Below are 22,617 nucleotides of genomic sequence, written 5' to 3'. Positions count from 1 at the left end.
GAGGGAGTTTGGGTGTGGGAGGGGGCTCAGGGCTGGGGCAGGGGATTGGGGTGCGGGAGGGGTTCAGGGCACAGGCTCCAGTGGGGCAGAGCTTACTTTGGGTGGTTCCCGGAAGCGGCGGCATGTCCGGCAGCAGCTCCTAGGCTCACGGGTGGCCAGGCAGCCCTGTGTGCTGGGCCTGCCTGCAAGCACCACGCTCAGAACTCCCATTGGCCGTGGTTCCCCATTCCCAGCTAATGGGAGCTGCGGAGTCGGTGCTCGGGGCAGGGGCAGCACATGGAGACCACCTGGCCACACCTCCCCCTAGAAGCCACAGTTGGACATTCAGGCCCCTTCTGGGAGCGGCACAAAGCTGGGGCAGAGCGGGAGCCTGCCTTAGCCCAGCTGCACCACCGGACTTCTAGCGGCCTAAAATATCCCAGTTCGACTTCAGTAGCCTCCGGGAGATCGAGCCCAATTCTGGGAGACTCCCAGCCAAACCGGGAGGGTTGGTGACCCTAAGCCAGCCCCCTGGTCTAACTGCTGCCCCCTGTGGTCTCTGTCCCTGGCAGGGGCCTGGTGGGGTCTGTGAGGACACGGTCATGACTGGGGGCATCCAGGTGCCCCAGCTTCATTGCCCTGGCCACCATTCCTTATTGCCGGCCTCCTGGTCTGGCAGCTGCTCTGGGAGTACCTGGAGCGGAAGGGCTAGGAGCCAGGACTTCTGAGTTCTCTTCCTGGCTCTAGTGGGTTAAATCAGGGGTCAGACTCGGGTAATGGCCAGGGTCTACTGGTTTGAGGGAAGCAGTATGGAGGGTGTCATGGGCGTGGAGGGGCTACTTGGTTGGTGGTGTCACGGGATCCCTGTGAGGTGGGGGGGTGGGAAGCAGCTGCCTGTGCTTGGTCCCCTGCCTTGCCCAATTGCTCTGTCTCCTGCTCTCACAGTTAAACCTGACCCAGATGCTGGGGTTCCTAGCCCCATGGCTCCTCCTGACTGGCCTTCCTGCTCTATAGTGGCCGGTTAACCCTTTCCGAGCTGAGCTACTCTCTGGAGCTGGAGGAGCCTGAGTCAGCCACCTTCCAGGGGCTGGCAGACTTTGTGGGAAAGCCTGTGAGCAGCACCCCCTCCTCCCTCTGCCCCTCACCCAGCCTCCTCTGCCAGGGAGAGGCTGTAAGATCCCTGCCACTAAGGGGCACCACCAACCCACATGTCCTACTGTGCACCAGAAAGAGCAGGGCCAGAAGATTAGAGCAGGCGGGCTGGGAGCCAGGACTCCTGGGTTCTATCTCCAGTGGGAATCTAACCCACTTTCCTTTCTGTCTTGTTCCCAGTTGAATGATCCCTACAGCAGGATCTTTGGCCTAACTTCTTCAGGGCTTCTGCTGTCACAGCCTTCAGGTGAGTTCCCCAGCTGCCCTACCCCAGAGGTGGGCGCATCTCAGGGATTCATCGACCCATCTCTCTCTCTGTCTCTCTCCACAGCAATGGCAGCATCCTCTGCTACATCTGGCTGCGATTCGAGGTGCCAGCACCTGCTGCCCACCTCCTGACCCCGGCCATGGGGGCCCTGCTGGACGTCGCTCCGGACCATGTCAGCCTGCTGCAGACCCTGCACATTGATCTCAGGTGTCCAGCTCTCTGGTGGGTGAGATGCCTGGGTGGGGCTGGCATGGGGAGGGGGGAAATTGCCCAGATTCTGCCAGCTGGAGCTAGGGCATGGGGGTGCTGTGGGGAGTTAATCACTGCACCAGGAAGGGGTTCAGTGGGGTGGAGGGGCCGGGAGCAGTGTTGGGGGAGTCCCAAAAAGGGGGGACATGGGAGAGGGGTGCCTAGAATGCACCAGGAGGGGCATTGAGAAAGGGGGGGTGAGATTGTGAGGTGGGGGGCCACTCTGGGATGGGGGGCTCTATGGGGCTGAGGCTCTGGTTTTCCCAGCCTGTGCATCGGGGGGGCTGCACCAGGGATGGGGGGTTCTCTCAGCTGGACTTGCCCCCTTTCCTCTCCTCAGCTGCTGACCCCTGCACCGTGAAACCACTGGGTGACTGAGTGCTCCGTCCCCAGCAGGAACCCCCGAAACACAGGGACATGGGGGTATTTCTACCCCAGTGTCCTGGGGCCCCTTCCTCAGGGCTGAACAGTGAGGGTAGGGGCAGAGACTTCTGGGGGGTCTGAAACTGCAGGACCCCGGGCAGAAGGGAACCCCTTAGATACAGCTGTGCAGTGATCCCCCAATGGCTCCTTCTGCTTCTGATTGGGGCAATCCCCCCAAAAGCTGGCTGCATTTGTGGGGGTATATGACACCCTGAACCCCAGCCTCTGGAACTTCCTTGTCCAATGAGGGGGGTAGGGGAGGCTTGGGGGACACCGCTGGGGTATGGGGGAGGCATTGCGGGGGGACTCAGTGAGGGGCACCTTGGGGGGTGCACCGCAGGGTGGGGGGCTCATTAGGGCCTCCGGTGGGGTGTGTGTTTTAATAAGTTATAAAAGCAAACTCTGGATGCCTGGAATTTCAAGACTTTCTCCCCAAGTGCCCTGGTGTGAACCCAGGTGTCCGGCTGGATGCTACAGGGTGTAAGTCTCTGCTCACTCCCTAAAACCCCCCTTTGGGTATCCTTCACTTCCTGTCCCGAGCTTCTGCAGCTCTAACCCATCTGTACCGCCCCAGAGATGGCTGCATCTCCACGCCAGGCGAGGGGTCCCTGTATAACCAGCCACCCCTTTCCAGAGCTGGCTGCATCTCAGAGCCTGGCAAGCCGTCCCCACAGCTTGTTGCTCAGTAGCTCATGGCAGTCCCTGGCGGGGACTGATCTAAGATCCCCTCTGTCTCCCCAGGCACTGTGGGCAGCAGCCAGTCCCCTGGCCATCATCCCCTTTGGGAACATAGTCCTTGTGGCTTTTGTCTCAGACCAGAGCTACTGGTCCCCTGGCTTCCAGGCTGAGTTCTGGCAGGAGCTCAAAGCCCCATGTGAGGAGTACTGGCTTCTAATGGGTTGGTGGGGTAGGGCCAAGTTGTCTTGTTAGGGGGTGCCCCTCTGCTGGGGCTTGGAGTCAGGACACCTGGGGTCTATCTCCAGCTCTGGGAAGGGAGGGGAGTCCCGTGAGTTACAGTGTGTGTGGGGAGGGGGGCTGGGAGCCAGGAATCCTGGCTTCTGTCCCTGGCTATGGGAGGGGAGTGGTGCGGTGGGACTCGGGACTGCTGGGTTAGAGCCCCAAGTCTATAAGGCAATGGTGCCCATTATCTGCCAGGCCTTGCTCAGTGTCCTGGGAAGAGCACAGAACCACATTGACCTGTGGAACTCCCTGCTACAGAGTGTGTGGGCCCTCGGTGCAGGCCCCACATTGCAGTGGCTGGAGCCTGTGTCATGACTCCCTTGCTTGGGGGGTGGAGAAACTGCCCCCATCTGTGTGTCCATCCCTCTCTCGGGGCTGCATGGTCTCCCCACACACCCACCGTCCCGGACCAGGTCTGGCTTGGTTTGCGTTGCTAGGACCAGTGTCCCTGGCCTGAGGGGGGGTTGGGCTGCCACATCCCCAGAAGCAGGGCTTCTCCCCGCTGTGGGTCTGGCGAGGGCGGGGTCTGTCCCTGCTCCCTGGCTGTCGGGAGGGGGGTTCTGTGCGCCTGTCGCGGGGGGGTGTCCGGGCTGGGGGCGGGGCCGGGGGGGCTGCAGCAGCCGGGAGCCGCCGCAGCTGGCGGGCCAGGCTCCTCCTGTCACAGCCCAGCCAGGAGGGAGCCGCAGCGCCGGGGCTGGTACATCCGCGGCGAGCTTGGGGAGAGCGCCGAGCCGAGCCGAGCCGAGCGGGGCGGCCCGGCTGAGAGCGGGGAGCTCAGGTTCGCCTGGCCGGCTCCAAGCCCGGCGAGGCGAGCGGGAGGCCGGCACGCGCGGGGCAGGGAGCTCGCCGGGAGCCGCGGCCATGGCTCTGCCCGCGGGGCTCTGGGCAGCCTGGATCCAGCTGGTGCTGAGCGCTGGAGCCGCCAGCCAGGTGAGGGGGCTGGGGGCCTCCAGGGTTATGGGGTGGGGCAATATGGACGGGGGTGGGGGGTGCCTGGTTGGGGGTGGCGAGGGGGGCACAGGCAGCGCCCTGTGGAGGGTTTGCTGGAGGGGGCGTTGTTCCTATGCAGCCATGGGAGGCCGGGAGGCAGGTGGGGGTCAGATGGAGGCGGGGGGGGAAGCGAAGAGGGGTGTAAATCACCCAATTCCTTCACCTGGGGCAGGCCACGACATAGGCTGAGCCGCCCGTCCCTGTGTGTGGTGGGGGGAGGGTTCTTAATGGGGGCTCTCCAGATGTGACTGTTCATGAAGGTGGTTGGGGGGCGGAAGTGAGGCACAGAGGGACTTACCAAGGTCACCCCATGAGCAAGAGAGAGAACCCTGGAGTCCTGGCTCCCAGCCCCCTGCTCTAACCCACCAGACCCAGTCCCCTCCCTGACCAAGGAGAGAACACAGGAGTCCTGGCCCCCTACTCGCTGGTGGTGCCCCACCAGTGCCCTGTTGTGATAGGGAGTAGCAGTAGCGGTGGACCCCCAGCTCCAGGTCTCATGTGGTCGAGGTCCCCCTCGCCACCCTCAACCAGGCATCCCCCACCCCCACCCATATTGCCCCAGTCCCATCCATCCGTCCTGCCCCTCAAGCCCCGCATCACCCCCTTTCCTCAGGTGTTCCCCATTACTCCATTCTGGGACCCAGTGCTCGGGCCTCACAGCCCCACAGCATAGGCGGGTCTGGCCTGAAGCTACCCTTTTGTCCCCCATAAGAGTTTCCTGGGGGGGGGGGGTTGCTGTGCCCCATGCCAATGGGGCAGCCTGGTGGCTTGGGGAGGGGAGCCTACCTCCTTGGATAGCACGATCACTGCTGAGCTGTGAGCCCCCCCTCTGGACTTTTGGGGCTCCAGTCCTGCATAGGGGAGCCCCCCTGAACACCAGCTGCTGCTGAGTTCCCCCGGGAGCTGCCAGTCTCTGGTGATGCCCCCGTCTGACCCCAGGCAGGCCTGGTTAGCACTCACGTCACTGGTGCCACCAGCTGGCACTGCACATGGGGCAGCACCACAATGGCCATGCTTGTCCTGTTGCCAGTGGGCCCCGGGGATGGTGGTAAGTGGGCCTCGTGCTCGCTGGGCTATGGAGCCATGTGGGGATCTTCCCCCCCGCCCATATCTTCCTGGGCACCCAGCTCTATCCCATGCCAACTGCTGGCTCTGGCTCAAGCCGGGTGGAAGGGCAGCTCTTGGCTCTGGGCCCCTTGATACCAGAAAGCCAAACTGGAGAGAGGTGAGGAGGCCTGGGTGTGGAGCCAGGATGCCTGGGTTCTATCCCTGGCTCTAGGAGGGGAGTGGGGTACAGGGGATAGAGCAGGAGGGATGGGGACCAGGACTCCTGGGTTCTATCCCAGCTCTGGGAGGGGAACGGGGAGGGTGTGTGTGGGGAGGGGGTTCTTCTGTAGTGGGGGATGCTGCTCCCCATGGCTTTGCTCCCCCCATGAATTTGGGAAGATCCTTCCGTCTGCCCCTTGGTCCTATGTTGCTGCTAGTTTCTTTCCCCCCCCCCGCCCCAGGACACGGGCTCCAGCTTGCCATCTGGTGCCTTAATGTACTGATGGATGTAGCATGGATAATTCATGGGCTGCGGGGAGACAAGAGGTGGGGATGGAGGGGGTTGGGGGAGGGACAGAAAGTAGGGGGAAGGGTGGATGGGGTGGGAAGGGGATGGGTGAGGGGCACAGCTCGTAATTTTCACCCTGGCAACCTCCATTCCTTCTGTTGTCCCCCGCCCCCACTGGTCCCTCTCCTGCCGCAGCCCTCCATCCCATTAGCTGCCCCAGGTAGCATCTACCCCCCTGTTGCTGCCCCCCACCCCCACCCCAAAGGTACTGGACTGATGCGAGGCCGGAGTCAGCCCAGGCTAAATCGCAGCAGCTGCTGAAAAGCCAACAGTGAGCGGCTTAGCCAGGGAGAGCCGGGGTAATCCGGGCTGAACCAGGGCCAGGCCCCTCTGGCATTCCCCCACCAGTGCCAGCCCTGCCCCTCCCACACTGCACAGACACAGCCCCCTGCCCAGCCAGTGCCCCTCCCCCACAGAGACACTGCCCCTGCCCCCGTCCCCCACACGGTTGCTGCCCAGCCAGTGCTCCTCCACAGCTCCCTACCTCACAACCTCAGTGTCCCTCCCCCACAGAGACACCGCCCCCTGCCCAGCCAGTGCCCCTCCCCAAGACACAGCCACATGCTCCCCCACCTCAGTCCTCATCCCCCACTGCATCGACACAGACCCCTGCCCTGCCTCCACAGACACACAGCTCCCTGCCCCCCACTTCTCTTGCCCATCTAAGGGCTCCCTGTCTTCCATGCACCCCACAGAGAGATGAGGGTCACCCTACTGGGGATGGGAAGGGAAACACTCTGCACCCCTCCGCCACCGAAACCTGATACTCCTCCCAGTGGGTACCCAAGTGGGGGCTGAGAAAGGAAGAGCCCTCCTGACATATGGGGGGATCTGTGTAGGCCCCCCAAAACCCTGGGGTCTCTAACCTTCACTGGGGCATCTGAGCTTGGGGCAAGGGTGAGGCCCTTGGGATTATGGCTCAGTGCCACAAAACAGGGCAGAGAATCCTGACCCGCAGCCACTGCTAGCCCAGCCCTGCCCTCTACCACTCTGCCAGTGCCCCTCACTCCCAACCCACAGGCCCCGCTAGCCCAGCCCTGTTGGTGTCCCTCATTCCCGACCCGCAGCCCCTTGGCTGCCCTGGCAGGGTGAGAATGAGCCTTTGTTGTTGTTGTTTAGATTGGGCCGGGTGAGGCTGTGAAAGGCAGTTTGTTAAAGGGCCAAGGCTGGCACTGTGCCTGGTGGGGGCAGGGATGGCACCTGGTTCCTCAGCCCCAGGGCTCCGTGGGGGAGGGGGGATGACCTGCATGCCCTGCTAGGAACCTTCCTCCCTGGGGAAGATGGGGGGTATTGGGGCAAATGGGGGGTGGGGATCCCATTTCTTCAGCACTGATGAGGGGTAATGGTGGGGGATGGGGGAATGAGTGAGACAGGGAGGGGCTGGGATGGGGGGAGGGAGGGCTGGAATGCGGGAGGGTGATCCTGGGGGGCAGGAGGTGGGGAGAGGGGCTGGGATGGGGGAGAAGGAAGGGTGAGTGGAGGGGGTCTGAGATGGGGGAGGGTGATCCTGGAGGGGGCTACTGGGGGGGAGGGAGAGGATGATGTGGGGAGGGTTATTTAAAATTCCTTCTGGGAGACTGTCTCCATGGCGACCAGGAAGATCGGGCAACTCCATGGGGAGCAATTACCACAGCAACAACATCCCGGTTGTTGCTTGGGAGAGAGAGAGAGATGGATGGGGGGGGAACAAATGTGTCATTTAGCCACCCCCAACGGTCCCCCAGCTCTAACAGTGCCCCCCAACCCAACCCACAGCCCTCCAGCTGCTGACCTAGAGGGAAAAGGCCCCATGTCCCATTCCCTGCCCCCGTAAGCCTGCCAGTCCTTGCACTGTGCAGATCGCAGCCAGCGCCCCCTCGAGGGGAAAGGCCCCATGTCCTGCCCCTGTCCTCAGGGGGCGATGTGCAGGGACAGCTGGGCCAGTGCAGTCGGGTTTGTCCTGCCTGAGTCTCCAGGCCCTGGGTTCAGACTCTGCTCAGTGCACACCGAAGGGGAAGAGGGACGGGATCAGCTGGGGGCCCAATCCAGCATCAGGATCAGGGCTCCCCCACCTGGCCGCTGGGAGCTGCATCTCCTGCTCTCATCCCAGCAAGATGGGCAGGGATGGCATGTTCAGGTGCAGTGGGGTTGAGTGGGGCAGGGGCAGGGCAGGCTGGGGAGTAACCCTTCCTCCCATGGCAGGCACTGGGTGTGGCGAGGGTGGAACAGTGCAGGGACTAACCTCTCCCCCGTGGCTGGCACTGGGTGTGGTGGGGCAGGGCCGGCCAGGTGCTAACCCCTCCACCCATGGCAGGCGTGGGCATGGTGGGGGCTGGCCAAGCACTAAACCCTCACTTCGTGACAGGTGCTGGGTGTGGCAGGGGCGTGGCTGGATGGACACTAACCCCTGTGGCAGGTGGGGGCGGGGCCAGCCAGGTTCTAACCCCTCCCTCCATGGCAGGGGCTGGGCATGGCGGGGGTGGGGCTGGATGGTTACTAACCCCTCCCTCCATGGCAGGCGCTGGGCATGGTGGGGACATCTGTGTCCGAACCCCAGGTGGCCGTGTTCTGTGGGAAGCTGACCATGCATCGAAACCTGCAGACAGGCAGGTGGGACCCCGATGCTGCTGGTGCCCGCAGCTGCTTCCGCAGCCGCCAGGAGATTCTCGCCTACTGCCAGGAGGTACCTGCCCCATGGGCCCCTGCCCCACAGTTCCCGCACATCCCATGGGCTCTCTCTGCACCCTGCCAGGAGATATTCTCCTACTCCTAGGAGGTACCTGCCCCATGGCTCCCCCACATCCCATCTTTTTCCCCCTACACCCTCCGCACTTGCATCCTGCCCAGAGATCCTCGCCTACTGCCAGAAGGTACCCACCCCCTCTCTCCCACACTCCTTGACACATCCCCACCAGGTCCTTTTCCATAGTCTGTTTCCTCCCCCCCCCCAGTGATGGGGTCTCCCCATGCTGTGCTCTTCACACAACAGTGCAAAGGGCTGAAGATATTTGGGGGTGGGGAACTGCTCCATCCCTGGGGGAGACCCAGGGTGAGGAAAAAGGGACCGAGACCCCTATTGAATCCTTGCTGTCCCATGGTTCCTCCCCACAGCCCCTGCTGTCTGCCCCCATCTTTGGGGGGGAGGGCAGGATTTTATGCCTCTATTGACCCCACCGGTGATAACTGCCATACCCCCATCTGCCCCACAGGTGTACCCTGAGCTGCAGATCACCAATGCAGTGGAAGGCACCCAGCCAGTCACCATTGACAACTGGTGCAAGAAAGGACGTCCCCAGTGCAAGGGGCATCGGCACATTGTGGTCCCCTACAGGTGCCTGGGTGAGTGGGGTAGGGCGCAGGATGCCTGGATTCCATCCCTGACTCTGGGAGGGCCTGAGGTCTAGTGGGTAGTGTGTGTGGGGATGGGGGGTGAAAGCCAGGACTTCTAGGTTCTCTCCACAGCTCTGGGAGGGGAGGAAGGTCTGGGGGTGCAAGCAGGGTGTGGGGGGGCCATGCTGACCACGTGTGTGTGTCATTCCCCACCCCCGCAGTGGGTGAGTTTGTCAGTGAAGCTCTTCTTGTGCCTGACACCTGCAAGTTCCTGCACCAGGAGAAGATGGACTCATGTGAGAGCTACATCTACTGGCACGGCGTGGCCAAGGAGGTGAGTGTGGGCAGGGGTGCCAGAGGATCCCCATGTTGCCCCTGGGCCACCAGTGCACCCCCCCTTGGGAAGACTGCCCCTTGCAGGCACCAGCACGTACCACTGCCTTCTGGGAGAGTTGGGGATGGGGTTCTTGGGAGATACCACTCTCATGGGGGTAGGTAGGGGTTCAGGACAGACAATGGGGGGAGGGGCTTGGGAGATACCACTGCCATCTGGGGAAGGGGTTCTTGGGAGATACTATTCCAGGGAATTCTTGGGAGATACCATTGTCATTTGGGAGCAGGGAGTTTGTGGGAGATATCGGGGTGGGGGCAGTTTTTGGAAGATTCCACTGCTATTAAGGGGGATATCATTGCCATCTGGGAAAGGTCTAGCGCAGGGGTTCTCAAACTGGGAGTTGGGACCCCTCAGGGGGTCGCAAGGTTATTACATGAGGGGTTGTGAGCTGTCAGCCTCCACTCCAAACCTCGCTTTGCGTCCAGCATTTGTAATGGTGTTAAATATATAAAAAGGTGTTTTTAATTTATATGCGGGGTCGCATTTAGGGTCTTGCTGTGTGAAAGGGGTCACCAGTACAAAGGTTTGGGAACCACTGGTCGAGTGGGATACCATGGCCATCAGGGAGGGTTGGTGGGGGAGGGTAAGTCTGGGGACATACCATTGCTGTCGGGGAGTGGGCAGTTTTCAGGACATACCATTGCCGGGGGGAGTTCTTGGGGAAAATGTTGTTGCTATTTGGGGGTGTTAGGAGATACCACTGCCGTTGCAAGTGGGGAGCTCTCAGGAGATACCATTGCTATTGGGAGATTCCACTGCCCTGGAGGTAGGCAGGAGGGTGCTTGTGGATATACCAATCCTGGATTGTGTAGGGGTGTCTGATGCTGCTCTTTCTCCCCCTCCTCCTCCCCCTTCCAGGCCTGCAGCAGTGAGGGGCTGGAGCTGCACAGCTATGGGATGCTGCTGCCCTGTGGGGCTGACCGCTTCCGGGGCGTGGAGTACGTGTGCTGTCCCTCACGCCCCCTCCCTCTCCAGCTGGAGGAGCCCACCCCAGTCCCCCGCAACATGGCCCATCTGAAGGAAGAGCCCAAGCGCAGGTGAGGGTCATATAGGACACTGCTATGGGGGAGCTTGCACCCTGTCTCCTTTGCTTGGGGCACTACTGGGAGGGAAGCTCACAGAATTCCCATCCCCTGCAGCTCAGGGCACCGCTGTGAGGGAAGCTCACAGCCCATCCCTGATTCTTGCCCCTCAACTCTGCTGTAGTGAGAGGCTCCCAACGGGCCGGGCCCCCACAGAAGAGGAGACGCTGGAGGCAGAGGGGGATGGGGAGGAGGATGTTGAGGAGGAGGAAGAGAACCAAGGCCCCAGGGACAGCGCAGCTGACACCGACCCTTTCCCCGCCACCTGGGATGACTATTTTGTGGAGCCCGGTTACTACGATGACAGCATAACCCCGACCACCATCACCACCACCATGCGGAGCACCGAGGAGGAGAACAAAGGTGAGACACAGTCCCCGGGCAGGGTGCAGCCGCATTGGGTGCGGGGGGGCGGGTCATCCACAATCCTCCAGGGCAGATGACTGCAGCGGCAGAGCTGGAAGTGTCCTACAGACCCTCAGGGGCAGGGCATTGGTGGGGGGGGAAAGAGCTGGCGGTGTCCCAGAATCCCCTGGGGCAGGCATTGCTGGGGAGGGGGAGCTGGCGATTTCCCAGAATCCCCTAGGGTGGGGTACTTCTGGTAGTTTCCCAGAATCCCCTGGGGCAGGTGCTGCTGTGGGGGGACCTGGCAGTTTCCCAGAATCCCCTGGGGCAGGTGCTGCTGTGGGGGGACCCTTTCAGGAGGAGCAGGAGTTCCCAGGCGAAGGGGCATGGCACAGTCTGGCATGGAGCTGATGCACCTGTGAATGGGGGGGCAGGAGATGGGATGCTCAGCTGCCTGGGCTGTTTTCATCTCCTCCCCACATCACAATGCGACTCCTGTTCTGCGTGGCGCAGTGCCCAGCTGTGCCAGGCTCAGAGGCAGCCACCAGAGACCCTCCACCCTGCCCGGGCTCAGAAGAAACTGCAGCCCAATGCCCAAGTGCAGTGCTAAGGGGGCGCTCAGCTGTAGGGGCAGGGGCTCGGCAGAAGGCGCTGTGCTGCGGGGAGCGGGGCAGGAGCTCGGCGGGGGGCGCTGTGCTGCAGGGTGGAGGGTGCCGTGGTGTGGGGAGTGAGGAGGGGCGCCGTACTGCAGGGGCAGCAGGGCTCGGCAGGGGGTGCTGAGCTGTGGGGCATGGTCTGATGGGGGCTCATTAGGAGGCACCATGCTGACAGCTCCTCTCCCCACAGCCACTCCTACCCCACGCCCCACAGATGGCGTGGATATCTATTTTGAGATGCCAGGTGATGGGAGTGAACATGCTAACTTCCTGCGAGCCAAGATGGACCTAGAGGAGCGCAGGATGAAACAAATTAATGAGGTGCTTGGGGGGGAAGGACTCGGGCCCCCCACATCCACCACCCTGCCCCCCCTTGGTCTTCCCCGGCACAGTAGCCCACACATGGGCTCCACCCCCATGTCCTCCGTGGCCAGTTCTGCATGGCCAGGGCTGCCTCTGACTCACCTGTCAGCAGGTCCTTGCTGCCTTGGGGCATGTTATCATGTCCGTAAGTGGTCCATGTTGGTGGCCTGTGCGCCGGTGAGCATGGAGAACATGCCCCATCCCGAGCTGGACTGTGGAGTTTGCAGGCCTGGGGGCTGAAGGCTGACGACAGGGAGGGAGCTGGGCATAGGGCCAGGCTCCCCATTCATCCCCGGTACCCCCCCAGGTGATGAAGGAGTGGGCCGAGGCGGACAACCAGGCCAAGGAGCTGCCCAAGGCTGACCGGCAGGCGCTGAATGAGGTGAGGCCCATGTCTGCAGGGAGAGCAGGGTGGGGCTGCCCCCCCCCCGACCGGTTCCTGACCCCGCCCCCTCTATGGTTGCTCACTCCTGACACCCAGGGCTGCCCCACAGCCACCCTGCAGTGGCACTCAAGTCTGCCTGAGGGGTTGGGGGACCCCACTCACTCACCCCTGCCCCACTGTGGCCCCTCACTCTTCCCCTATGGGTTCCTGGCCCCGCCTCCACTGACTAGCCCTGCCTCCTCTGACCTCCCTGGCCTCACCCATTTGAGTTCTTGACCATGGACCCGCTGCCCCCCATGGAGGATTCCCTGCCCCTCCTCCAGTAACCTTCCCCCTGGATTCTCAGCCCCGCCCCCTTGAGGGCTCCTGGCCCAGCCCCTGCTGACCCCCAGCCTCTCCCCAAGCAGCATTTCCAGTCCATCCTGCAGACGCTGGAGGAGCAGGTGGCGGGCGAGAGGCAGCGGCTGGTGGAGACACACCTGGCCCGGGTGGTGGCCCTGCTGAACGACAATCGGCGCGTGGCACTGGAGAGCTACCTGAGCGCTGTGCAGAGCGACAGCCCACAGGTGGACCAGGCAGCCTTGATCCGGGGGCACTGGATCCGGGGCGGGGGAGGGGGGGCGGCAGGTCAGCCCAGAATTGTTTCTAGAGCAGGGGTGCTAATTGGTTGGCTCAGATGCCACCTATGCCCTGGGATTGGCTGCCCCAGCTGGGGCAAGTGCTGCACAGGTTGGTGGGATAAGCCAGACTAGAACAGGTTCCAGAAGGGGTTCTAGAGTTCTGATTTGCCAGCTCTGACTCCTCCTCTCTCCTGTATTTCGCTGCCCTAGTTAGAGCAAGTGCTGCATGGATTGGTTGGAGTGGGCCAGTCTCGAACTGGTTCTCAAACAGGTTCTAGAGTTGGGATTTCTATTGGTCAGCTCTGACTCTGCCTCTCCCCTGCGATTGGCTGCCCAGCCAGAGCAAGTGCTGAGTGTATTGGCAGGGGTGCGCCAATCTAGAATGTGTTCTAGAGTAGGGGTGCTGATTAGCCAGCTCTGACTCCGTCTATCCCTTGCGATTGGCTGCCCAGCCAGAGCGGGTGCTGCCGGCGCTGAGGCGGTACGTGCGGGCGGAGCAGAAGGACCAGCGGCACACGCTGCGGCATTACCAGCATGTCTGCGCCGTCGACCCCGAGAAGGCCGAGCAGATGAAGTTCCAGGTGGGGACCCCCCTGTGCCCTCAGCCATCCCCCACCCCCGGTGGGCAAGGGAGGGGCATGCCTGTCCTAGCAGCCCCCCATCTCTCTGTCCTCCTCCATCTGTTCCCAGGTGTACACCCACCTGCACGTCATCGAGGAGCGCATGAACCAGAGCCTGGCCCTGCTCTACAAGAACCCTCGGCTCTCCACGGGACTGCGGGACCAGATACGTAAGTATCCCGATGGCCCTTCACCCTTCTCTCCGCGGGGCTGCGGGACCAGATATATACGTACCCCGATGGCCCCCTGGGCCCCTGACATCCCTCCCCCATGACAGCCTCCCGGCTCTCTGTGGAGCTGAGGGACCAGACACCTACGTACCCCAATGACCCCCTTACGCCCCCTGATATGTCCTCCCACGATAGCGCCCCTCAGGTCTCCGTGGGTCTGCGGGACTAAACATGAACATACCCCGACGGCCCCATCCCCCTGCCGGCCTCTCTGGCTTTCCATGGGGCTGCAGGTCAAGATACGTACAAACCCTGATGGCCTGGCCCCCCGACATCTTTTCTCCTGATGGCCACCCCACAACGTCCCCAGTATCCCAAAGGCCTCTGCCCCTGATGGCCACCTGACACCCCTCCCCACAATGTCCCAGTCCCCAATGGCCAGTGTCCCCGATGGCCAAGCCCCGCTGATGCCCCCTTCCTCTTACATCGCCTTCCCCCAGCAACCCCCCTTAACATCCCCTTCACCCACTCCTGGCTCTTGGAGGAGCTGTGGGACCTGTGTGTACCTTCCTGCCAACTCTGCCCCCAATACTCCCCCCACTTTCTCCCCATGACACTCACCCCACCAGCTACTTGCACGTGCTGCCCTCGCCCGGCTCTCGGAGGGGGTGTGGGAATACGTACATGCCAGCTCCCACACCTAGGGGCGGCGAGTTGTATGGGCCCGTGGTGCCCGTGTTCCACCAATATGTGAGCATGGGGGCCCCGCTCCACCAAAGTTCGGGGCCGGGTCTTTCCCCTGGCCCCGCCTGCCACCCCCAGGCAATTTAAAAGCACCTGGGGCCCCTGCTGCCACCACTGGCAGCACAATGGGACTAAGCCCATTCCACTTCCGGAAGTGGCCAGAACGTCCCTGCAGGGGGTGAGGGTGTCTCTACGTGCTGCCCCTACCCCGCGCGCCAACTCTGCCAACAGTGGCCAATGGGAGCTGCGGGGGCGGTGCCTGTGGGCAGTGGTGCGTGGAGACCCCTTCGTCCCCCCGCCTAGGAGCTGCTGCCAGAGGGGGTGCAGTCGCTTTTGGGAGCAGCCCGAGATAAGGGCTGCACCCCTCACCCTCTCCTGCACATCTGCCCCAGTCCAGACCCCTCACCCAGACTCCCTCCGAGCCCACCCTCCCCCTCGCACCCTGTCCCCAAACTCCCTCCCAGAGCCTGACCTCTCCCGCACCCAAACTCCCTCCCAGAGCCTAAGGCAGGTGTGTGTGGGGGGGGGGGGGAGGATGGGACTTGGACCCATTCTGGGCACCACCAAAAATTATACAAACCCGCCGCCCCTGCCCACACCCACCTGGGATGCCTCCTGCCCTGACACCCTCGTGCTCAGCTCTGGGAGGGGAGTGGGGTCTAGTGCGTTAGAGCAGGGAGGCTGGGAGCCAGGACTCCTGGGTTCTATCCCTGGTTCTGGGAGGGGAGTGGGGTGATGGGTTGGGTCACAGAGACCCCCATGGGACTGTTACCTGATGTGATGAAACTACCTCTGAGCCCGTTTTCCCTGCCAGCTTGGGATTCCAGAACCCTGCATTGTTGAGCAAGACACACTACTCTGCTGCAACACAGACCCAGGGTCTGAACCACGCCTCCCAAAGCTGCAGGCTCTAACCAAAAACTGCTCAGCGAGTCACCTATGTCCAGCACCCAGACCCCCAGTTCCCAATGGGATCCAAACCCCAAATAAATCTGTTTTACTCTGTATAAAGCTTATACAGGGTAAACTCATAAATTGTCCACCCTCTCTAACACTGATAGAGAGAGATGCACAGCTGTTTGCTCCCCCAGGAATTAATCACTTATTCTGGGTTAATGAATAAACAAAAGTGATTTTATTAAGTATAAAAAGTAGGATTTAAGTGGTTTCAAGTAATAATAGACAGAACAAAGTAAGCTACCAAGCAAAATAAAATAAAACACGCAAGTCTAAGCCTAATACATTTAAGAAACTGAATACAGGTAAATCTCACCCTCAGAGCTGTTCCAATAAGCTTTTTTCACACACTAGACTCCTTTTCAGTCTGGGCCCAATCATTTCCCCAGTACAAGTCTTGTTAGTTCCAGCTCAGGTGGTAACTAGGGGATTTCTCATGACTGGCAGCCCCCTTTGTTCAGTTCCACCCCCTTTTATAGCTTTGGCACAAGGCGGAAATCCTTTGTCTGTCTCTGGGGTTTCCACTCTTCCTTTTAAATGGAAAAGCACCAGGTTTAAGATGGGTTCCAGTATCATGTGACATATTCACATGTCCTGTGAGACTTCATTACTCACTGGCTGGCACCCACAGGAAGGCTTACAAGTAAACAGAGCTGTTTACAACCAATTGTCCTAGTTAATGGGAGCCATCAAGATTCCAAGCCACCATTAATGGCCCACACTTTGCATAGTTACAATAGGACTTCAGAGTAATACTCCATATTTCTAGCTTCAGATACAAGAATGATACATGCATACAAATAGGATGAACACACTCAGTGGATTATAAGATTTGTAATGATATCTTACAAGAAACCTTTTTTATGAAGCATATTCCAGTTACATTATATTCACACTCATTTGCACTCTATATGTTTTATGGAAATATGCTATGTCACATGGGATCTAGTGGTTAGAGCAGGGGGGCTGGGAGCCAGGTCTCCTGGGTTCAATCCCCAGCTCTGGGAGGGGAGTGGGGTCTAGTGGTTAGTGCAGAGGCGCCAGGTTCCCAAGAGGTGGGGTGGGGGGGGGCTGCTTCTTGCTGGGGAAGGTCTCTCCCTGCTTTGACCCATGTCCCCATCTCCTCAGAGGAGCTGCTGCGGGCAGAGCGGGCAGGGACCAGCAGCCTGCTCACCACATCCATCTCCGAGACACACACCACCGAGGAGTTCCTGCCACTGGACAGCAGTGAGGACCTGAACCCCGAGGACCATCCTGACCACCTGGGAGCCGGGGACCTCTTCCAGGGGGAAGGTGAGGGGGTGGGGCCAGAACCTGGTGGGGGATGGATCCTATGGGGGTGGGGTCAGAACCTGCAAGTGTGGGGCCAGAGCCTGTGGGGATGGATTTCATTGGAGCTGGGGTCAGAGCCTGTGGGGGTGGGGTCAGGTCTTGTGGGGCAGGGCCAAAATCTGCAAGGGCAGAGCCAGAGCCTGTGGGGGTGGATCTCACAAGGGTGGGGCCAGAGCCTGTGGGGCAGGAACTGATCAGGACTCCACAACCTGCTGGGACAGGACTAGAACCTACAGGGTTGGGAGTGTAGAGAAGGTGAAAGGTGCAGGGCCAGGGCCAGAACCTTTGGGGGTGGGGCCATGACCCAAAGCATCAGGCCAAGGGCAGGGAAGGGGCTAAAGCTGGTCGGAGCGGTGCTGTGGGGCAGGGAGGGGGATTTGAAGGGGGATACCCCCCCATGTGCCTGTGCCTACCCCAGGCTGTGTGTGGGGAGACAGGGCAGCTTGTTTTCCATGGGGGGGGAGGTCAGGATGGGCCCCCCAACCCCCACTTCAACACATCTGTTGTCTCTCTTTCTGTTGCTCCTCCACCCAACGGGCCGTCTCCTTCTGCCGCTCCCGCGGGGACCCCTCCTCGGCAGACTCCCAGCCAGTCGAGAAGAAAGGTGAGTGCCTGGGGGTGGCTGACTGCACCTCATCCCCTTGCAGGGGTCAACCTGCTTGACCTTTACACACCAGGACTACTTCCCCCACTGCCTACGGGACTCTTTTCTTCCCCACAGCCTCGGGGATGGTGGCGGAGTATGACTACCTCACCAGTGAGAAGACCCCATTGGGCGAGGATGAGCAGAGGGTGAGCAGGACTGGGGACTCGGGGGCCACCCCACATTAGTGAGTAGGGGTGGGAGGGGAACAGCCACTCTGGGGTGCACAAGACCTTCCCCTGGATGGAATGAGGGCACAGCTTGACATGACCCCCCCTCAGCTGGGGATGTGGGTGCAATGCATGATGGGAGATCTGCATTGTGGGAGCAGCTTGATGTGACTCCCCCTGAATGGAATGAGGGCACAGTGCATTATGGGAGACATGATCTCCTCTAAGACTGTACGATGGCAGTGTGGAAGGGGTGTGCGGCTAAGCACCATTTACACACAGTACTTTGCACCCTGTTGCCATGGAGGGATAGGTGCTCCCTCTCAGCTCTAATGTCTCTATCTCCCCATACCCCCCAGGTAAACATTTCCATGGGGGACATCAAGGAAGTGGTGTACAAGTCCCCGGAGATCCAGCGCGACGAGCTGGTGAGCAATTGCGACATCCGCAACGGCAGCGCTGCCTCCCCCCACCCCGCTGTGTGCACTCTAGAACTGTGTCCCCCTGCAGCGCTCCCTGTCCCCACCCGGCTCTGCCGCGTGTGCCCTACATCTGTGTCCCCCTGCAGCACTGCCTCCCCCTACCCCCCGCTGTGTGTGCCCTGCAAGTATGTCCCCCTGCAGTGTACCTTCCCCCACCCCGCTCTGCTGGGTGTGCCTTTGTGCCCCGCAACTGTGTCCCCCTGCAGCGTTGCCTCCCCCCACCCCGCTCTGCTGCATGTGCCCTACATCTGTGTCTCCTGCAGCGCTGCCTCCCCCTACCCCGCTCTGCTGCATGTGCCCTACATCTGTGTCCCCCTGCAGCGCTGCCTCCCCCCACCCCGCTCTGCTGCATGTGCCCTACATCTGTGTCTCCTGCAGCGCTGCCTCCCCCCACCCCGCTCTGCTGCATGTGCCCTACATCTGTGTCCCCCTGCAGCGCTCCCTGTCCCCACCCGGCTCTGCCGCGTGTGCCCTACATCTGTGTCCCCCTGCAGCGCTGCCTCCCCCCACCCCCCGCTGTGTGTGCCCTGCAAGTATGTCCCCCTGCAGTGTACCTTCCCCCACCCCGCTCTGCTGGGTGTGCCTTTGTGCCCCGCAACTGTGTCCCCCTGCAGCGCTGCCTCCCCCCACCCCGCTCTGCTGCATGTGCCCTACATCTGTGTCCCCCTGCAGCGCTGCCTCCCCCCACCGCGCTCTGCCGCATGTGCCCTACATCTGTGTCTCCCTGCAGCGCTGCCTTCCCCCCACTCTGCCACCTGTGCCCCACATCTGTGTCTCCCTGCAGCGCTGCCTTCCCCCCCCGCCATGTGCACTGCAACTGTGTCCCCCTGCAGCGCTGACTCCCCCCCCCCCCCCCCCGTGTGAGACCTGCAACTGTGTCCCCCTGCACCGTGTGCATTTTGAAACTGTCTCCCCCTGTAGTGCTGCCTTCTCATGGCCCTGCCATGTGCTCTCCGCATCTCAGGCCCCCTGCAGCATGGCCTCCCCCATGTGGTTCTCCCTTAAGCCCCTCCACTCCCGCGTGCGCACACAGCTGCGTACATTCTACCACAATGTCCCCCTTTGCATTGATGCCCCCACAGCTGTGTGCACCCTTTAGCTTGCCGCCCCTGCGATGATGCCTGCTGCTCACTTGCCCCTCCACCACCACTGGACACAATCCCCGTCTAGTAACACCTCTTCCTATAGTTGCTGCTGAGTGCTTCCCCCCTCTGCAGCCCCAGTCCTTCTGCTGTGCACCCCCAGCTGCTGCAACCTCGCCCCATCACGAACCCTAGAAAGTCTAGGGTGTCCCTGATCCGCACTCCCCCCCTCGGAGGGGATGGGGGGTGAGACTAACCTGAACCCTAAACTGGGGCTCCTCCATCTAAGGCTGTGGGACTCCCCCCTGCTAAGTCCCCCAGCCTCCCCCAGTGAGTCTACCAAGAAGGGGGAGGGGGAACATGACTCTCTCTGTCCCCCACAGGAGCCGGACACCCTGGTAACCATTAACAGGGGTGCCCTGATTGGCCTGCTGGTGGTGGCAGTGGCAGTCGCCATGGTGATCATCATCAGTCTCTTGATGGTTCGCCGGAAGCCCTATGGGACCATCAGCCACGGCATTGTCGAGGTAGCGACCCCTTCAACCCCTCACAGCACTGCTGCCCTCATAGGGGACAGGGTGGGGTGGCACAGCCAGGCAGAGCCAAAGGTGTCCTGGCTTCCAGCCCCTGGCCTTGCTCTGATCCACTAGACCCCACTTTCCCCCAGAGCTCGGGACAGACCCAGGAGTCCTGGCTTCTAGACCCCCACCTCGCTCTGACCCACTAGACCCCACTCCCCTCCCAGAGCTGGGGAGAGACCTAGGGGTTCCGGCTCCCAGCCCCACTGTGCTGCCTCCTAGCAATGAGGTTTGGGAGTAGTCACCCTAAATCTTTTCACTTGTGGGGAAAGGGGGTGGAGCCTCCAGCCCCGACACCCCTAACCTCTGTGTCTGTCTGTCTCCATCCCTGGGGCAGGTGGACCCCATGGTGAGCCCGGAGGAGCGGCAGCTCAGCAAGATGCAGAACCACGGCTACGAGAACCCCACCTACAAATTCTTTGAGGAGATGCACTGAGAGGCTGACTGCACCATGGGCGGGAGGGGCAGTGGGGGGGACACAGCGTGAAGCATTCACAAACCACTACCCCTCCCCCAACACTGACAGGAGAGGATTAAATCCGCTCCCCCCCCATGCCTTCCCATCCCATCTCCCCTTTGCCCCCTACAATGCTACCCACCCCCACAGTGTGTCTCCCTCCAGTGTTTTCCCAGCCCCTAACAACCCTACCCCTAGTGCTTCCCACAGCCCCTTCCCCCCTCCCCCGCCCTGGTTTCTAAACAATCCACTCAACCCACATGGAATCATGTCCCTACAACGAGGAGAGCTTTGGGTGGGCTGTGAGGGTCGATCCCATCAACTGGGCTGTGGGGGGTTCAGGGAGGTGTTTTTTCTAGGTGTTTCTAATGTGTGTGCGTGCACACAGCACCCCAGCTACACACAGCACCCTATCAACGTTCACCCACTCCCACGGGCAACGCTGAGCCCTATGATCACACAATGCAGACATGGCACCATAACCTACAGCCAACCCTGCACACAGCAACACTTGCATCCAAATCCATGTGCTGTTAGCTCACCATCTGGCTGTTAGGTACACCCATATTATGCCCCCCCCCCCCTTCACTAGCTGTACTTAGTATCAGAGGAGTAGCCATCTTAGCGTGTATCCACAGAAACGAGGAGGCCAGTGGCACCTTAAAGACTAATACATGGATTTAGGCATAAAGTTTTGTGGGTAAAAAAACACTTCTTCAGATGCATGGAGTGAAATGCCTGTATGTGTAATTTTCACTCCATGTATCTGAAGAAGTGTTTTTTTACCCATGCAAGCTTATGCCCAAATAACTGTTAGTGTTTAAGGTGCCCCCAGACTCCTCCTTGTTTTAGTTGTACTTTAATTTATTTCAAAGCTGGATGGGGGTTGGATGGACATACACAGAGCAGGGCTCATCCCCTCCAGTAGGGGGTGGCAGGGACACACACACCCCGCTCCCCAAATCCCCCACTACTATATTCAGCTGCACTTTAATGGGGAGTCAGAGAGGGGTGGATAAACCCATCATTCTCAACTCCACCGTGTGGAGGGCTTCCGGGGCCAGTCCATTCAGTTGGTGGGATATGAACTGCCTGTGGGGCGGGGTGGTGGTTGGGGGGGAAGTGGGATGGGGGAATGGGATAGGGTAAATCCACCTCCCATGACTGGAGAGCACGGTGCCTGGAGGAGGCAGGACCAGACAGCGGCGCCCTGGGTCTCCAGAGCCTACACTTGCCCCCTGCCCTGCCAATTTGTATGAACACGTGTGTTCAATCTAACTCCACACACGTAAACTCCCCAACTCAGTAGAACGGCGGAAACAGGATATACCATCTTACTCCCTGCAGGGAGGGGCGGCATTGGGGATATACCACCTACCCTCTGGAGTGGTGGGGGGAACAGTTAGGATATCTCATCGTGCCTGCTGCGGGTGGGGGGTATTTGGGATATACCATCTTGTCTCTTGCCATTGGGGGTGGGAGTGTATTTGGGACATACCATCTTACTCCCTACAGGGGGGTAGATGAAGGGGTTAACGAAATAAAAAATAAGGGTAATTTATTTTCTCTGCGTAAAATTCCGTGCACACTGGGTTTCGTCCTTTGTTCCCTCTGCGTTTCGTACCAGTAACGGAGCGCCCATGGTCCCGAGGTCTGGGGGATTCGCCTTTGCTCTGGGGCTGGGTTTTATTGTTGGGAGGAGTCTGACAGGATGTACCACCTGCCGCATTTAGGGGGTATTCGGGATATACCATGTGTCACCTGTAGAAGGCACAGATTGATACAGGCGGGAGCTATCATTTTACACCTGTTTCAGAGGAGCAGCCCTGTTAGTCTGTATCCACAAAAAGAACGGGAGGACTTGTGGCACCTTAGAGACTAACACATTTATGTGAGCATAACCTTTCACGAAAGCTCACGCTCAAATAAATGTGTTAGTCTCTAAGGTGCCACATTTTACACTTGCCGTGGGATATACTATCTTGCCCCTGGAGCGGGGGGTTGCATTGGGGATTTACCATCTTATCCCCTGGAGCAGGGGGCGGTGCAGGAGCTGCATCAACTTCATCGCTGGGAGGAGGGAGATTGCAGTGACGCTGGCACTTCCCACCTGCGCTCCTTGGGGGGGGGGGGGCAAACCAACGACCATGGGGACTTATCCCTCTCCCCACGAGTGGCACCCCAGGGGGAGGGGTCCCCTTGATCATTCCACCCCTTATATAGCCCCCCCAGCTGTTGGCGTGCCCCTATCTCGTATGTCTGTGATTAGAGAAGGGAGGGATGACAGGAAGAGGGTGTTTGCCCACCAAACACACCTACCCACCACGTCTCTGCCCCCCCACCCATGTGCCTGCCTCTCTTTAATCCTTCTGTGCCCTGGCTGCAGAGCACCAGGTGTGTGCTATTTCCCAGGCTGCTCGCTCTCCTTCGCACTCTTCGGGGCTCACCCAGCTGGGAATGGCGAGATGCAGAATATCACCCGCTGGGAGCGGGGGGGGGGGTTGTACCACCCGGCCGCCACCCCAACTAATAAAATATTGTCACTTCCTGAAACCCACCTTATGCCTGGACTGTCTTGTGCTGCTTGAAGTT

The 22,617-nt window shown here is 60.6% G+C and overlaps 1 protein-coding gene across 2 annotated transcripts; it reads left to right on the top strand.

Annotated features, from left to right (window-relative positions):
* Nucleotides 1–3,641: 3,641 nt before the first annotated feature.
* APLP1 (amyloid beta precursor like protein 1) lies at nucleotides 3,642–22,582 on the top strand. 2 transcript variants are annotated; one of them, XM_078851051.1, is made up of 17 exons: nucleotides 3,658–3,961; nucleotides 8,134–8,298; nucleotides 8,825–8,954; nucleotides 9,167–9,279; nucleotides 10,198–10,376; nucleotides 10,546–10,784; nucleotides 11,613–11,743; nucleotides 12,093–12,167; nucleotides 12,578–12,736; nucleotides 13,243–13,371; nucleotides 13,481–13,580; nucleotides 16,410–16,574; nucleotides 17,194–17,217; nucleotides 17,335–17,405; nucleotides 17,786–17,854; nucleotides 19,374–19,517; nucleotides 19,906–22,582. In XM_078851051.1, exons 1-17 carry the CDS (start codon nucleotides 3,893–3,895, stop codon nucleotides 20,002–20,004), a joined length of 2,061 nt encoding a protein of 686 aa, XP_078707177.1. In that variant the 5' UTR covers nucleotides 3,658–3,892; the 3' UTR covers nucleotides 20,005–22,582. The 2 variants fall into 2 exon arrangements, with proteins under 2 accessions (XP_078707178.1, XP_078707177.1); XM_078851052.1 differs by lacking the exon at nucleotides 19,374–19,517 and having other exon boundaries at nucleotides 3,642–3,961.
* Nucleotides 22,583–22,617: the final 35 nt, after the last annotated feature.

Source organism: Lepidochelys kempii, unplaced genomic scaffold (assembly GCF_965140285.1).
Source record: "Lepidochelys kempii isolate rLepKem1 unplaced genomic scaffold, rLepKem1.hap1 scaffold_266, whole genome shotgun sequence".
Classification (NCBI taxonomy): domain Eukaryota; kingdom Metazoa; phylum Chordata; order Testudines; family Cheloniidae; genus Lepidochelys; species Lepidochelys kempii.
This window is presented reverse-complemented; position numbering and strand designations above follow the sequence as displayed.

Excerpts from the sequence above, each read along its gene's own strand:
- APLP1 (XM_078851051.1), top strand. The coding sequence starts at position 3,893 with ATGGCTCTGCCCGCGGGGCTCTGGGCAGCCTGGATCCAGCTGGTGCTG. Across the intron at positions 10,377-10,545 it reads AAGGAAGAGCCCAAGCGCAG|TGAGAGGCTCCCAACGGGCC; the intron begins GTGAGGGTCATA and ends ACTCTGCTGTAG. Across the intron at positions 13,581-16,409 it reads GGGACTGCGGGACCAGATAC|AGGAGCTGCTGCGGGCAGAG; the intron begins GTAAGTATCCCG and ends CCATCTCCTCAG.